Raw genomic sequence first — 16,136 nt, forward strand, 5'->3', positions numbered from 1 at the left:
TACACCTATACACATATATATCCACACCCCTCCACATACATACACAGGACACCCATATGCTCACACACACATGTGCACACATATGCCCCTCTCCCCCATGTACACACATGCACACATACACACACACACACACACACTCCCAGGCAGACACCTGAGGGTGGTGGAATCCATGAATTCTCAGCGACTAGTCTTTCTCTGGAGTTCCCCTCCTGTCCTGGTGCATGGCCTTCATTCTTGTGAACTAAGATAGCAGGTGCATAGTTAGCCATTACCATGGTATTCCCAGCAAAGGCTGAGGAGGTAGGGAAGAGAAACAAACTGTCACAAAGGACCATTATAAAAGTTCTGTCTCTATAACAAAATACCGTGTAGGGCTTGCCACTGGGAGCTACAGCCCCATGGCTTTGGGCCTGTAGTGAGGCAGCATACCATGGTGGAACATGGTGGAGCAGACTAGCTCACCTTATGGAGAGGAGGAGGAAGGAGCTGGGGGGCCCGCCATGCCTGTGATGTCATACTTCCCATAGCCCAAGCCCTGTCGGAAGCCCATACCTCTCCAAGGTTCTACTGCCTCCCAGCAGCTCGGGGGGGGGGGTACTTGACCTTTAACCCTTGGGCCTTGCTATGGAGACATTCAAGATCCACCTGTAGCACTTCCCCATGACCTTGGGCTTAGGCCCAGCTGCAATGGGAGGCTGGGAACCGTGGTCCTTACTCAGGAGCTCTAATGAAGGTAGTTCTGGCAGTGGAGCTGGGGACAGCTGCCACAGTGGTTCCTTGTAGGGCCCTGCACCACAACCCTTCCTCACAGGGCTTCTGTAGCACAGGGTTGCGTCTTCTATGTCAGAGGCCTGTGGGGACTGAGATGCATTCCCTCACTTTCCTCCAGATGGGAAGAATCGGGGCCCAGAAAGGGGTAGGGACTCTTTGTGGTGGCACAGCTGTTCTAGAAAAACATCGCCATTTATCTCTTCCCTTTAGGGGACAAGAAGCTAGACTTAAACACATTAGGGAGAAGTAAGAAGCCAAAGACCAAGAGAGAATGGCACCTGGTTCCCTAGGCTCTGTCTCAAAGTAGGATGGAAGTGCTGCTGTGGCCCTGGGAGGACAGTGGCATCCATAGGGCATTCTGGAGGATTCTTTCCAGAGCTAGCTAAGGCCCTGTCTGGAGGCAGTGGCTGGGTTGTGGTCCTACTGCACACTGAAGCTGGGCGAGTCTGGCATGTCATGGCCCAGCACTGCGGCCTGAACAGGACCCTGCAGGGACTGCAGACCCAGCCATGTGCTCTGGAGCCCAGGTGCTTGGCTCAGTCCCAGAATGCTCGGGAGCAGTTCAAGAGTGGATGCAGCACACCCAGGCTCTGGAGTTCTGGGCAGGGCCTGCAGCCTGGATGTGTGTTGGCTATACCTGATGAAGGTCTACAGCACCTCTGGAGAGCAACTCCTCCCTCTCCCTTCACTGGGCAGGGCTCTCTGAGGAGGAACAAGGAGGCCCAGCTGTCTGATGGAAGCCTTCTCTTCTCTCTAGGAGCGACTGCTTATGAGCCTTCTGCCCAGGAATGTTGCCATGGAGATGAAGGAAGACTTCCTCAAACCTCCAGAGAGGATTTTCCACAAGATTTACATCCAGAGGCATGACAATGTCAGGTAAGGCTGGGTGCTCACCTGGACCAGGACTGGGCTGTGTGGCTGTGCTGTAGAGGTGATGAAGAAAGTGGGGAGGGATTAGAAGAGGCAGAGAGGGGACAGAAGATGCAGAGAGAGAGAATGGGGAGGGAGGGAAGGAGGAACGCAGGTGGTCAGGGAGCATGGGAAAAGAGGTAAAGGAGCAGAGGTGTGGTCAGGAAGCCTGAGTGAGCAGCCACCTTGAAGGGAAGCTGGGCCCCCACCGAGGGGACCAAGGTGACATGTGCCTCACTTCTCATTTCTTCCTTCGGTGTGCTTGCACTTCAGTAAGGACTGGAGAGGGTCCAAACTGTTTTCAAAATTGAGTTTGAAGAGTGACATGTTAGCTGGAGCTTTGCTCATTTCTGAGTATTTGCTGGATGTGATCGTTTCTGCGCGGGTATGGGCTGGACCTCCTCCTCTTCCTATTCTTTTCATCTGTTGTTCCCATTTTATAGGCAAGGACAGTCCTCCGTGTGAGCCAACTTGCTGTAGCCTCTGAGGTTTACTTGTCTGTTTCTAGAGAGTCTGTATTTGTCTTAGTACACTGTATGTTTCTTTTTGAAATGCTTTGTGCTGAACAAGGTGCTGGGGACTGTAATCCTAGCTACTCAGGAGACTGAGGTCTGAAGTTTATGGTTCAAAGCCAGCTCAGACAGAAAAGTTTGTGAGACTCTTATCTCCAATTAACCACCAGAAAACCAGAAGTGGAGCTGTGGCTCAAAATGATCAGGGACAGCAAAAAGCCCAGGGACAGCACCCAGGCCCTGAGTTCAAGCTTCATGACTGACAACAAACAAGCAAGATGCTTTGTGTGGAAGTATAATGTACTTAGAACAGTTAGTGTCACTTGATGGGGTTGACACTTTTCATGAATGCGACTTTGACAGGAAGTTGTGTGTGGGCCTGGCCACTTTCCTCTGAACTGCTCTTCCTTGGCTCTTCTGGGTATTACGTCTCAGGACTCTCTGCTTGTCAGTACTAGGAGATAAAAGCCTAAAGAAGGCTCTTTCTTATGTCAGCTTGATCTAGTACTTGTTCATAAGAAATGAGCGGGGGCTGATAGACCTTCAAGGTAGAGTGGTTCTGTCCTGTGTGCTGAGCCAGCCTGTCTAGTTTCCACCTGGTCAGGAGCTCACCAGCTGCTGCTGCTAACACGGGAGCCCATTTACTCCCTGTGGTCCTGCTGTTCATTAAGGATGGATGTTGACCTCCTTCTGCAGAGGAGGATGCTGAGGTAGCATGGGGTTAAGGCTCAGCTGTTTGGAAAATAGCAAAGAGCCACCTTTCAGGCCTAGGATAATGCCAATTATGGAGAACTTTATTGCAGTTTATGGAGAACTTGGTTCTATTTGTTATCAACCAAGAACTGTTGACATTATCACTCTGTGTTATAGGTGGGGAAATTTAGATTCTGAGTGAAGCATGTGGGTAAGAACTAACCCCCTGGCCAGGGAGTGGCTGGGCTGGGGCTGGATGCTCTCATTTGCCTTGACTTTTCCTATCTCACCCACTGCCTCTTCTAAGGATATGGAGTTGCCCAGGGGGTCACTGCATACGAGTAGACCACCAGCATGGTTCAGGGAGCCCCCTGAGAGACCCAGAGTCTCTGCAGGGACAGCACTGAATGTCCAGCTAAGCGCCAGCAGCTCACACCTGTAATGCTAGCTACTCAGGAGGCTGAGACCTGGAGGTTCGATGTTTAAAGCCAGTCTCAGCAGAAAAGTCTGTGAGGCTTCAGCTCTCACGAACCAGCAAGAAGACTGGGGGCATGGCTCAAGTGATAGAGTGCCAATTGTGAGCAAGAAAGCTGAACAAGAGGATAAGGGCCTGGGTTCTACTTCTGGTATAGTATAACAAAACAAAGCAGAACCATAAAAGATAGTCAAAGGCCTCCAGGCAATTTGAGCTGATTAACAGTTACATCTCCCCTTCCCAACTTAGCACATAGTGAGAAGAAAGAGAAAAAGAGTCTTAGCTGTTCAACTTCCCCTAAGAGGGAAAGAGTCAGTCTGGGCCATTGGTGCTCCAGTTTCTCTGAGGCTGTTCAAAGAGGGAGTATCTCTCTCTCTGGCCCTTGATTTTTGAGGTATCCAAGTCAGTTTGGCTACACAAGGAACACCTGGAAACACCAGCCCCACCCTCCACACCGAGCGAACAGAGAAGACCCATGGCTGCCTGATTTTTCATGGGAAGAGAATGAGTTGTTAAAACCTCTGGCTGGAGTGGTGTCAATGGGGCTCCTCTCCTGTGTGAGGCTGGCCTCTACAGTCAGAGTGAAAGGCTGCTTTGTCTTATATGTAGTTGCCAACACAAATAGTAAAGGAAAGTGAAGAGCCAAAAATTCCAAACAAAGGAACAGGATGCTTCCCTAGAAACTGATGCAACCAAAGAGGCTTAAGAGAGTTCCTTGGCAGAAAATTAAAATTAACTCATAAAACTGCTCACCAAAGGCAAAATAATAATAATAATAATAATAATAATAATAATAATAAAGCAAAAAGAAAACTTCAACAAAGAAACCAGGTATATAAAACTGTGACAAAAATTATGAAGCTGAAGAGTAAAAAGCAGAACAATCCACTGGATGTAAATAAAGGATCAATAGGATTAGAAAGTAAATGAACTGGAAGGAATTTAGACAAAGGATTGAAAAGGAAAAAGGAAAATAAGTTTGAGGGAATGTAAATATGCACATTCCCCTAATGTGGACCAGCTTTTCCTGAAGGAAAAGAGTGAGAATGTGGACCAGCTTTAAAAAGCTTTTCAGATAGATAGCTAGATGATTGGCAGATGGTAGATAAAGGATAGATGGATGATAGATGGATAATGAAAGTTCTCTGATCTTGTGAAGGAAATAGATATCCAGATATAATAAATCCAAGTAACACCAAGTGTGATGAACTTCATCTGAAGACACATTAGCATCGAATCCTAAAAAGCCAAAGGAAAATGAGAATTTTGAAAGCAACAGGAGGAAAGTGCCTTTCCCCAAAACACAGACTCCTCACAAGATCTTTCAGTAGATCTTTCCACAGTGTGCAGGCCAGCAGGAGTGGCCTTCTGGAAAAAGAAGAGAAAATGCTGAAAAAAGAAAGGAAAAAAAGAACACTTCTGACCAAGAAAATTGTGCCTGGCTGAAATCCCCCTTTATAAATAGGAGAAATAAAGATGTTACCATATGACTGCAAGACGAAGAAACCCATGACCACTATGTTGGCTTTACAGAAAATGCCAAGTAGAAATATACTGATGTCAAACAGCGACACAATAGCACAGAAAGCTAAGAAACTCACTGGTAGAGGTAAATATATACTCAACTACAAAATACTCTATATCGGTAACTGTGGTTAGTAAACATTTTTAAATCCTAGCATCAGAGATAAAAGACAAAAGTATAAAAATAACAATAATGAAAATATTTTAAGAGATAATATGAATAGATGTGAATGGTGACAGCATGCGGTAAATCATAGCAGAGAGGTTAGTATGTAGAGAAGGATACATTGATGAATGGGGCAAAATAAGGAGCTCAAAAGTAACCCCACAAACTAGTCTTTGCAGGAGTGCTCAGAGTACAGAGAAGCAAGGAATAGTACTACCAATAAATACTTTGGGGAAACTAGAAATTAATAGCAGAAAGAAAAGTTGAAAATTCACAAGCATGTGGAAATCAAGCAGATGCTCCTACACAATCTGTTGGTCAGAGTGGAAACAAAAGAAGGAAATTAGAAAATACCTCCAGGTATATGAAATGCATCTTACCCAATCTTATGGCATACAGCAAAAGCAGCAATGAAAGGAAGGTTTATGGTGATAAATTATGTTAAACAAAAAGGATCTCAAACCAGTAACTTAACTTTTCCACCTTAAGAGACAGAAAAAGGATTAAACTAAGACAAAAGTAGTGGAAGTAAAAATAGTGAAGAGCAGAAGTAAATAAAATAGAAAGCCAGAAAAACTAGAAACAAATCTGAGTTGGTAAAATTGACAAACCCTCAGCTAGACTAAGGAAGAAAGACTCAAATCACAAATAAAAGAAGAGGTATTTCAACTGATGCCACAGAAATAAAAAGGACCAACAGAGACTACAATGAATAATTATATAACAACTTTGTTGGTCAGTCCCTGTCACCGTGACAAAATACCTTACATAAACAACTTAAGGGGAGAAAAGATTTTTGTTAGCTCATGGTTCCAGAGGTTTGAGTTCCTGGTTGGTTGGTTGGTTCTGTGTTTCAGGGCCAATCGTGAGACAGAACATCATGGTGAAAAAACAAAACAAAACAACAACAACAAAAAACAACAAAGAAAAACATAAAAAAGAACATTATGGTGGTATGAAAATGTAGTCGAGACAGCAGTTTCTCATGATGCCCAGGAAACAGAAGCCAGGAAAGGGCCAAGGCAAGATATGTGCTTCAGTACATGATTCGGTCATTCTATCAAGAGACCTCCAACCAGGCCCTGCCTTCCTCAGTTCCACCACCTCCTTATACTCTGTTCAAGTTTCACATCCTGTCAGTGGATGGGTCTAAGCCCTCATATCTAATCCTCTCTGGAAAAGCATTATAGATAGACCCAGAGTCATGTTTTACTAATCTCCGAAATAGCTCTCAATCCAATCAAGTTCAATCGAGATTAGCTATCACACCAACTAACTGGATAATCTAAAAACACAGTAAATACCTAGAAACACGACCTGACAAGGGAAGCCATAAAGAAATGCATAGTTTGAATACCTGTAAGTAGTATAGAGCTTAAATCAGTTATCAGAGACATTCCAAAAAGAAAAATTCCAGGCAGCCTTACTGGTAAATTGCACCAACTATTGAAAGAAGAAATAATGTCCTCAAATTCATTAAAAAATTGGAATAGGAAATCACACTTTCAAACTCATTTTATGAGGTCAGAATTATACTGCTACCAAGATTGTGTATTAGAACATCATAAGAAAAGAAACGTGCATAACATCCTCATTAACCAAATGAATCCAATAACACCCCCCCCCCCCAGCACATCATATACTGTGACCAACTGGAATTTATTCTGTAGAAGCAAATCTTGCTTAATGTATAAAATCAATGTGGTACACTACATCAAGAGAAGATAACCAAATCACGTTACCTCAATAGATGCAGTCAAACTTTACCATCCTTTTATAATAACAATTGTCAGCAAACTAGAATGGGAGAAAAGTTTCCCAACAAAATAGAAGCAGTATGTGAAAATTGCATAGTTAACATCTTCTCAGTGATGAAAAGCCCAAAGTTTGTCTTCTAAGATCAGGAACAAGGCAAGGATGCCCACTCTCCACTTCACTGATTCTGTTCAATGTAGCACAGGAAGTGCTAGCCAGAGTCATTAGGCAAGAACAAGAAACATGACTTTAAAACAGGGAAGGAAAAAGAGAATTTATCTGTCTTCTATGTAGAAACCCCCAAAAGTTCTGTTTAAAAACCTGTTAAAATAATAGCTGGATTTAATGAAGTTTCTGAGTACAATGTCAACCTGTATGTGATGTTTCTATATATGAACAAAAAGATATTAGAAAACAATTACACCAGAAAGAATAAGATAAAGAATAAACTTAGGAAGTAATACTTGTGTACCCAGAATCATAAGTCATTGGTGAAAGAAATTAAATGTGACACAAATTAGTGGGAAGACATTTCTTATTCATGAATTGGAAAATAGTATTATTAAAAGCCTTGTATTACAAACAGGTCTACCATATAAATTGGACTTTCTACCAAGATCCCCAGCAACTTATAAAAAGACCATGGAAAGACCGCAAATAGCTAAGGGTGTATTTTTTAAAAATTGTTATTATAAAGGCAATGTAGAGGGGTTACAGTTATGTAAGTCAGAGAAAACAGTACATTTCTTTTTTTCAGGTTGGGATTCTTTTATATATGTATATATTTATTGTAAAAGTGATAAACAGGGGGGTTACAGTTGCATAAGTAAGGTAATTATTACATTTCATTTTGAACACTTTTACCCTCTCCCTCATTTTCTCCAGCTTTCCACTCCCCACTCCCCTCCCCCTTCATCTCTCCCACCTAAGTTTCAAAGTTCATTTCCAGCATAGTGTTTAGTGAGTATCATTGTTGCACTAGTTCATCCTCTGTCCTGCTGTTTCTGTGATTCCCTTTCCTTTCCATGGATCAGATAAACTTATGTACAAGACAAAGGTACAGAAAATTAAAACAGACAAAAAAAGAAAGAACAAAAAGTATATTTCTTTTTGGGCAATGTCACCCTTTCTGCTAAGGCAATCTTAATCAAGAACAAAGCCAGAGGCATCACATTCCCTAAGTTCAAATTATATTACAAAGATAGACTACTCAGAACAGTGTGATATTGGCCATAAAAGCAAATACATATATCACTGAAACAGAATGAAGAGCCCTGAAATAAACTCACACATATATGGTCCTCTAGTCCTCAGAAGTTCCAAGAACAAGAGACAGTCAGATAATATTTTCAATAAACAGTGTTGGGAAAACTGAATCTCTACATGACAAAGAATAAAATCAGTCCTTTACTACATATACAAAAAATAAACTCAAATTGATTCAAGCCTCAAATATAAGATCTGATGCCTCAAATGTAAGATCAACTATAAGAAGAAAATGAGGGGACATCTCCCTGATATGGGTCTTGGATATGACATTAGAAAAAAGTTAGTAAAAGCCAAAAAGATAACCATATGGTCAACCTGAACTGTTTCTTCACAGCAAAGGAAACAACAAAAGGAAAGGGGAAAATTCTGGAGACAATATTTTAGCCGTATATCCAAGAAGGGATGAAAATCAAAACATAAGAAAGACATACAGCTCAACACCAAAAATAATTCAATTTAAACCTTGACCAAGAACCTGAATAGACACTTCTCAATAGAAGAAATTCAGATGACAACAGTATATGAAAAGATGTTTGACAGATTCTGTCTCAGAACAGCTATCATCAAGAAAGCAAACAACAAATGATGGTGAAGAGGTAGGATTAAAAGAAACCTCATCCATTGTTGGTGGGAATGCAAATTAGTGCAGTCACTGTGGAAATCAGTGTGGAGGTTCTTCAAAGACTAGAGATAGCACTGTCACAGGTCTAGTTGTATTTCTCTGGAGTGTACACCTGAAGGAACCAAAGTTGGATATCTGCACTGTCATGTACAACGCAACATTGTTCACAATAAGCAAGGTATGATAACAATCTACATTCTCTAACTAGATAAAGTGTAGCATGTGCATTCAGTTTATTGCCAATAAATTGACAGGAAGCTGGCGTTAGCTGGTGTTAGGGTGAAATAAAGGAGCAGGCCGCAGAGCAGTCTGTCTGATACTGTACATCAGTGTTGCTGAGACAGTGACCATCCATGGAGAAAAGGTTGCTGAAGGAGCTGGGGGGAGGAAAGTCAATGACCACATTGAAGAAGTACAGAGTTTTAGTTATGCAGGGCTGTATGTTCTAGAGATCTGATGTACAATGATGTGTGTACTCGTAGACACAGTGGTGACTGCCACAGGCAGTGCACGTTAATTGGTTTGATTATAGTGATTATTTCACAGTGTAGATCTATATCAAAACACAATTTTATGTAGCCATATTTCAATAGAGCTGCAAAAAACCAAAGCGTACTATGTGAATAAAATGTGATGCTTTAAAAAATGAATTGCTACAATATGTGAAAATAGGAATAAAACCAGAGGACATGTATGCCGATGAAATTTAAGAGTCCCCCGCAGATGGCAAATGTGTCTGTGGACATGAGGTGTCTAAGGTGGTCAAGTTCACAGACTTGGAGTGAGGTGTGATCGTTCTGGAGGGGAGGGGTACGGTGAGTATAGTGGCTAGTGAGTGGCCAGAAAGTTCTGGTTAAACTTAATGGATAGGTGTGGAGACTGACAGGAAATGCTCCTGGCTCCCTTTTCTCTTACAGCATCCTGTTTGCAGACATCGTGGGTTTCACAGGCCTGGCCTCCCAGTGCACCGCTCAGGAGCTGGTGAAACTACTCAACGAGCTCTTTGGCAAGTTTGACGAGTTGGCCACGGTAAGCACAGCATTTGGCATGGTGGAGGTTAAATCAGAGTGGCTTCTGGAGCCATGACTTCCCTGGTGGGCTCTCCACATCTGCCACGTGAGCCAGACTAAGAATGCTCAGCTCTTCTGTAGCAAGGCTCCATGGCCCTGTTGCTCGGTGCTGTTCATTGACTGCTTGGACCTGAGCCCTGCCCAGGCCACATGAAAAAAGGAGGCCAAGCACAACCCACATCCTTCCAGCCGAGGTGTTGTCCCATCGCCTGCCCCTGGCACTGGCCGGTCTCACACGTGGGCCTCAGAGGAGCTGGGGCCTCAGTACTTGTTCTGAGGGAGCCACGCATCTGTTGGCAGGTGCCATCCTTGTCCTGGGTTTGCCACCCTTCTGGGGCCGAAGCTGTTCACAGGGGCCTCATGGTGATGCTGTGCTGGGCAGGGGCTCGTGCTGAAGTTTGTAAAGACCTTTCTGGCAGCTAGGTCCTTCTGGAGCTCTAGCCAGAGCCACTGACAGCCTTGTCTCGGGGTGTGCTTGGAAGCTGAGACAAGCTTGCCTGCCAAACCTCTGTGTGGGCATGTTTTCCATTGGTCACTCATGTGGAGGGCAAGTCTGCAGTCTCAGGAATCTTGCACTTCTAGAATGCAGCTACATTGGCCACAAGGCTCCTGAAGGCTCTTGATGACCTGTCCCCTCCCCACCCCTGGAACATATTGGTGTTTATAGCAGACTCAGGGTATGCGGAGCAGGGATCCAAGCTCAGAGATCAACTGACTGTCCCAAGACTGGCCCTACTCCACTCTTCACTTTCCTTTAGTGCTCACAGGGACATTGGGGATAAATTGTGCTGCTCACAGCAACAGCAGGATCAGAGCTAACAATGTGTTGTTGGTCTGTGGCAGAGAGCTCTAAGTAGTCCTGCCTGCTGGACATGACCACAGCCTGGCAGGCAGAGGTGGAGGTTGCGGTGTGCAAGGCTTGCCCGGACAGTACCCACATGGATGTCTTTGCATCCCAGGCCTCACCGTCTCTTGTTCTGAGGTGGTGGATGAGAGCCCCTTCCCTGATTCGCCTTGTGGGTGTCCTGGGCCACTGGGGGAAGGAGGACAGCAGTTCTTCATCTGGGAGGCACACACATTCTGCCTGAGATATTTTTTGCCTGGTTCAGGGGCTGCTTATCTGCCAAGCTGTTGCAGCTTTCGGTCTGGCTGCCTGTTAGATGGATGGAGATAGAAACTGCTGGACGATCCTTGCACAGCTGTCCTTGCCCTCAGGGCTGAGTCAGTTCCTGGATTCTTCCTTCCTATCCAGTGCAAAGGGTTTCTGGAAAGCATGAAGGAGGTGTGCTGATGTGATACAGCATGACCATCGTGCAGTGCCCCGAGGGACGGAAAGTCCGGGTCTCCAGCCCCTCTGCACTTGGTTCAGAAAGTGTATTTTGTTTGAATGGTGTGTGTGTGTGTGTGTGTGTGTGTGTGTGTGTGTGTGTGTGTGTCTTCCAGGAGAAATTGCTGTCTGGGAAATGCAGTGGTGGCTTTGAAGACGCTGGGAGTGGCTTTCGGGTTCTGTTTCCTCCTCTGCCTTTCACCAGGAAGCTAATCCTTTAGGAAACTTCAGGGTTGAGGGTTCTATTTAGTCCTGTTTGGGACTTTTTTCTCACTTGTACTCAGAGCTTGAGTTGCCTGTTGGGGGGGCTGGACCTTCTACCCTGGCCATCTGGTCTAGTCTCACCTATGTGAAAGCCATAGAGAACCAGGTGCCTGTAATCCTAGCATCTCTGGAGACTGAGATCAATTGGATAACAGTTTGAAGGCAGCCCAGGCAAAAGGTCTAAATGAGCCCATCTCAACCAATCAAAAGCTGGGTGTAGTGGTATGTACCTTTTATCCCAGCTATACAGGAAGAACAGATAGGAAGATTGCAGTTCAGGCTGGCCCAGGCAAAAAGACTGACTGTATTAAAAACCTAATGGGGACCCAGGTATTGGTGGCTCATTCCTGTAATCCTAGCTTTTCAGGAAGCTGAAATCTGAGGATCAAGGTTTGAAGCCAGCCTGCGCAGGAAAGTCTGTGAGACTCTAAAACTCCAACTAACAACCAGATGAAAAAAAAAACAAAACTTTCCCCCAGTTTCCCTCTCTTGTTCCTGCCCACAAATTGTGGAGTTCATTTTCTGCCTGGTATCTATTGAGTACCATGACTGCATTTGTTCACTCCTCCCTCCTGCACTCACCCTCAGAAGACAAAACAGCAACAACTACAACAAGGCAAACCAAGAGTAAACCCAATGACACCACCGCCACCACCACCAAGGGATTAAAAAAAAATCAGAAGGGCTGGGAATATGGCCTGGTGGTAAAGTGCTCACCTTGTATACATGAAGCCCTGGGTTCAATTCCTCAGCACCACATATATAGGAAAAGCTATGAAAGGGCACTGTGGCTTAAGTGATACAGTGCTGGCCTTGAGCAAAAAGAAGCCAAGAACGGTGCTCAGGCCAAGTTCAAGCCCCAGGACTGGCAAAAATAAAAACAACAACAACAAAAATCAGAAGTGGTCATAGGAATTTGAAAGTTCTTTCTTTTTATCTATTTAGGATGATCATTTGGTTGCCATCTTAGTCTACTAATGTGATAGATTAGATTAATGGCAGAATGATAAAAAACATCCCTGTATATAGAGATGAGTCCTCTTGGACATACTATGTTTCTTAGGTATTGTTGGCATTAGATTTCTTTTGTCTTTTCTATGTCAAAGTGATGTTGAGTTTGGAAATGTCTCCTCTAGTTCTGCTGTCTGGAAAGGTTTGTGTACAAATGGAATTATGTCTTTCTTAGACGTGTAGTATAATTTACCAGTGAATCCATCTAGACCTGATTTTTTTCTTTGCAGAAAAGAAATTTCCCTATGTGTACAGTTGGGTTGGTTAGGTTATCTGTTTTGGATTTTTTCTGGAATAATTTGATCATTGATTTATGATTTATTTTCTTTCTTTTCTCCCCCTGCCCCCGTATAGTACTAGGGATTGAACTTGGGCCCTTATATATGCTAGGCAAGAGCTTTTCCATTTGATCAATGCACCACTATGTGTGACTTGAGTTTTGAGACAGGGGTCTTATTAATTTTGGCCAGGGTTGGCTATGTAGTCTTTATTTCTTTGAATTTTAAATGGCCAGAATCACTACAATAAAGCTCTTCATCCTGTTTCCTCATTGCCCTTCAGTATCTGTGCACCTTGAATGGATATCATCACTCTTATTCCTGATTTTGGTTATTTGTATCTTCTCTTTGATGGTTGTTCTGATTTGAGGCTTAACAATTTTATTTAAGGGAACTTACTTTATTGTTTCATTGATTTTTCTGTTTCATTAATTTCAGAGCTACTTATTTCCTTCTGACTTTTCATTTAATTTATCCTTTATTGATATATAGTTCCTTAAGATGGAAACTGAGGCCATCTCCTGGAGATTTTAGGGGTTCATAACCCTCCCCCAAAAGTCCTGTTTTATTGTATCTTGAAATTTCTGGTGTTATTGTTTCATTTTTATTTAGTTCAAAATACTTTAAAATTTTCCTTTTGGTCTTTCTTAGAGGCGTAGTTCAAGCATTTTTAAAAGATCTTTCTATTTCATTTATTTTTTTAAATCTATCTCCCTCCCTCCCTCCCTCCCTCCCTCCCTCCCTCCCTCCCTCCCTCCCTCCCTCCCTCCCTCCCTCCCTCCCTCCCTTCCCTATACTTGTGATTGAACTCAGGGCCTCATGCATGCTAGACAAGTATCTACCACTGTGCTCAAGACTCAGTCCAGTCTTTTAGTTTTTGACTTTTGCTGTAATTCTGTTGTGTTCATAGAACATATTTTTTATTATATGAATTCTTTTCACTTTATGGCCTAGAATAGTCTGTGTGGAAAATGACCTGTATAAATAAAGCATACAATAGAGATTGGGCATCTGTGGGTATAGGGTTCCAGAGAGACCACTGTTGAGGAAATCCTGCTGTGAATGAATGCCTACAGATACTTAAAATTCAGTACTGTTCTGTGGATGCATGACCCACAATGCCACAGTCTTGCTTCTACTGAAGAAATGCTGCTTGTCAACAAATCTAAAATCTAAAATCTAAAATCTAAGTCCATTGACTTTCTTCTTGCTCTTTGGGCACTATTTGCTTTTTGTAAGGCATATTTTTCACAAATTTAAGGCCAGGGACACACTCAGCAGATCATATAATGACTTAAGCACCACTGAGAATATATAAGACTGGCTGATGTTATTCGGGAATTCGAATGAGAGATACAGAGAAGCCACATTCTGAGAGGTTGAATTGGGAGTCTTTATTAGAAAGCCAGTGATTATGAGCAGACTCATGTCCCCTCCCAAAACATGCAACATTGAATGCTGTTTATGCCATTAGGATACTGAGCCACGAAGGTAGTATACAAAGAGCAGAAAAAAACCTCAACAAACCATATCAATTGTAATGGATAGTTGAAGAGGGACACCATGGTGACCTGAGGAGAGTTGGGGGGCACGAGGCATGACGTGATGGTACAGGGGTGGAGAGGTCATGGTCAGGGGCAGGGTCACAGGGAGCTGGAGAGTTCATGGTATAGTCTGGCAGGTCTGAACACCTATTGTGCACATCCCTGCCCCATCTGCTTCTAGGAGTTCAGGTGCCTGTCACCTGGGGGTGGAAGAGGGCAAGTGCCCTGGGAAAGTCCCCATCCTCCCCCAAGATGCCCAAGTGTCATCAGTCAGACCCAGTGTTCATCCACATGCTGCCCAGAGCCCTGCAGAGAGCACATGCAGGAATGTACATGGTTTTGGTGTTTAAAATTTCTTTTTGATTTTTTAAACTAATTTATTATTATTTTTCACTGTATCTGGTCAAAACCTCCCATAATAAATCCACGAATAAGGTGGATTTGCAATACACTGCTTTCATAGAATTCTTTTGTCAATAGTGATTTCTATAAATATGAAAGTATTCCTGTTGGTGATAGAGCTCTTCATATCTCCTCTGTTATTACTATGAATTATCTTTATTATATGAGAGGTGCATCAAATTCTCCAACAAAACCCTAGATTTCTTATTTTAGTTCTGTTGGTTTTTGCTTCCTGTATTCTTAAGGTCTGTTATTAGATTCATAATTTATTAACAGAATTGTTACTTCCTCTTGATCCATTGACTCTTTTGTTATTAAGAAATACCCCTCTTCATCTTGATAATAAACTTTCCTTTGTAATCTCAGGTACCTGATATAACTAGGGTCATGCCAACTTGTTTTTATTATTGTTATCAGAAAGTATATCTTTGCCCAACACTACTAACTTAAGTCGGTAATCTTTGCTGCTTAAGAGGCTGAGGTCTGAGGTTCAAAGCAAACTTAGGCAGAAAAGTCTGTGAGACCCCATCTCTAATTAACCAGCAAAATGCTGGACTAGAAATAGGGCTCAAGTTGTCGAGGGCCAAGTTAGTATGATGAGGACATGAGTTCAAGGCCCGGGATCAGCAAAGAAAAGGAAGGAAGGAAAGACAAAACAAAGGAAGGAAATGTTTTTCCCTCTTTTTGGTTTTAGTCTGTTTGTGTCTTTTTAGGTTAAGTTGACTTCTAGTTTGGTTTTGCTTTTGTCTTATTTGTTTTTTATGTATAACAACAATCTCTGCTTTCAGTTGGGATGTCTGGACTACATTCTTTGTGTGTGAGATGAAAGGCTGCCACCTTGCTGTTTGCTTCTGTCCCATCTGTTCCCTGTCCCTTTTTTTCCTTTTCCTTTTTTTTTTTTTTTTTAGCTTTTTGTAGATTGATTGAATATATTTTATGGTTCTGTCTTCCTGCTTTTGTTGGCTCGGTAGTAGAAAGCATTGTTTCAGTTATTTTTAATCATTGCTGTAGGGTTTATAGTAGCTGTTTTCCTTTATAACAACCCGCCATTGTGTGGCTTATTACTTGCAGGATAGGAAGTTTACGTTGTTATATTTCTATCCTTCCTCCCTGGGCCTTTATGAAATTGTTGCCGAGCATTTAAGTTTGTGCTATAAACTCTATTTTACATGGCAATGATTCTGTTTACACAGTCAATTTTTTATCTTTTTTTTTTTTTTAATATTGTCGATCATGGGGCTTGACTCTGGGCCTGGGCTCTGTCCTTGAACTCTTCAGCTCAAGGCTAGTGCTCTAACACTTTGAGCCACAGCACCACTTCTAATTTTCTTGTGGTTAATTGGAGAGAAGAATCTCATGGACTTTCCTGCCTGGGCTGGCTTTGAACTGCGATCTTCAGATCTCAGCTTCCTGAGTAGGTAGGATTATAGGCGTGAGCCACAGGTGCCAGGCAGTCTATTCTTTTGAAAAGAGATTTAAATAATGATGTAAGTTTTATTTTGTTTATCCATGCAGTTACAATTTCCCTGGCTCTTCCCTCAGTA

The 16,136-nt window shown here is 42.8% G+C and overlaps 1 protein-coding gene across 1 annotated transcript in view; it reads left to right on the plus strand.

Moving 5' to 3' along the window:
- The window catches only part of Adcy1 (adenylate cyclase 1), a 91,958-nt gene that overhangs the window by 26,739 nt on the left and 49,083 nt on the right, over positions 1–16,136 (plus strand). The window contains exons 3-4 of the mRNA XM_048337775.1: positions 1,529–1,647; positions 9,614–9,725. Of these exons, the coding sequence (XP_048193732.1) occupies positions 1,529–1,647; positions 9,614–9,725 (231 nt within the window). The remainder of the gene's footprint in view (positions 1–1,528; positions 1,648–9,613; positions 9,726–16,136) is intronic.

Source organism: Perognathus longimembris, chromosome 2, assembly GCF_023159225.1.
Source record: "Perognathus longimembris pacificus isolate PPM17 chromosome 2, ASM2315922v1, whole genome shotgun sequence".
Taxonomy (NCBI): Eukaryota; Metazoa; Chordata; class Mammalia; order Rodentia; family Heteromyidae; genus Perognathus; species Perognathus longimembris.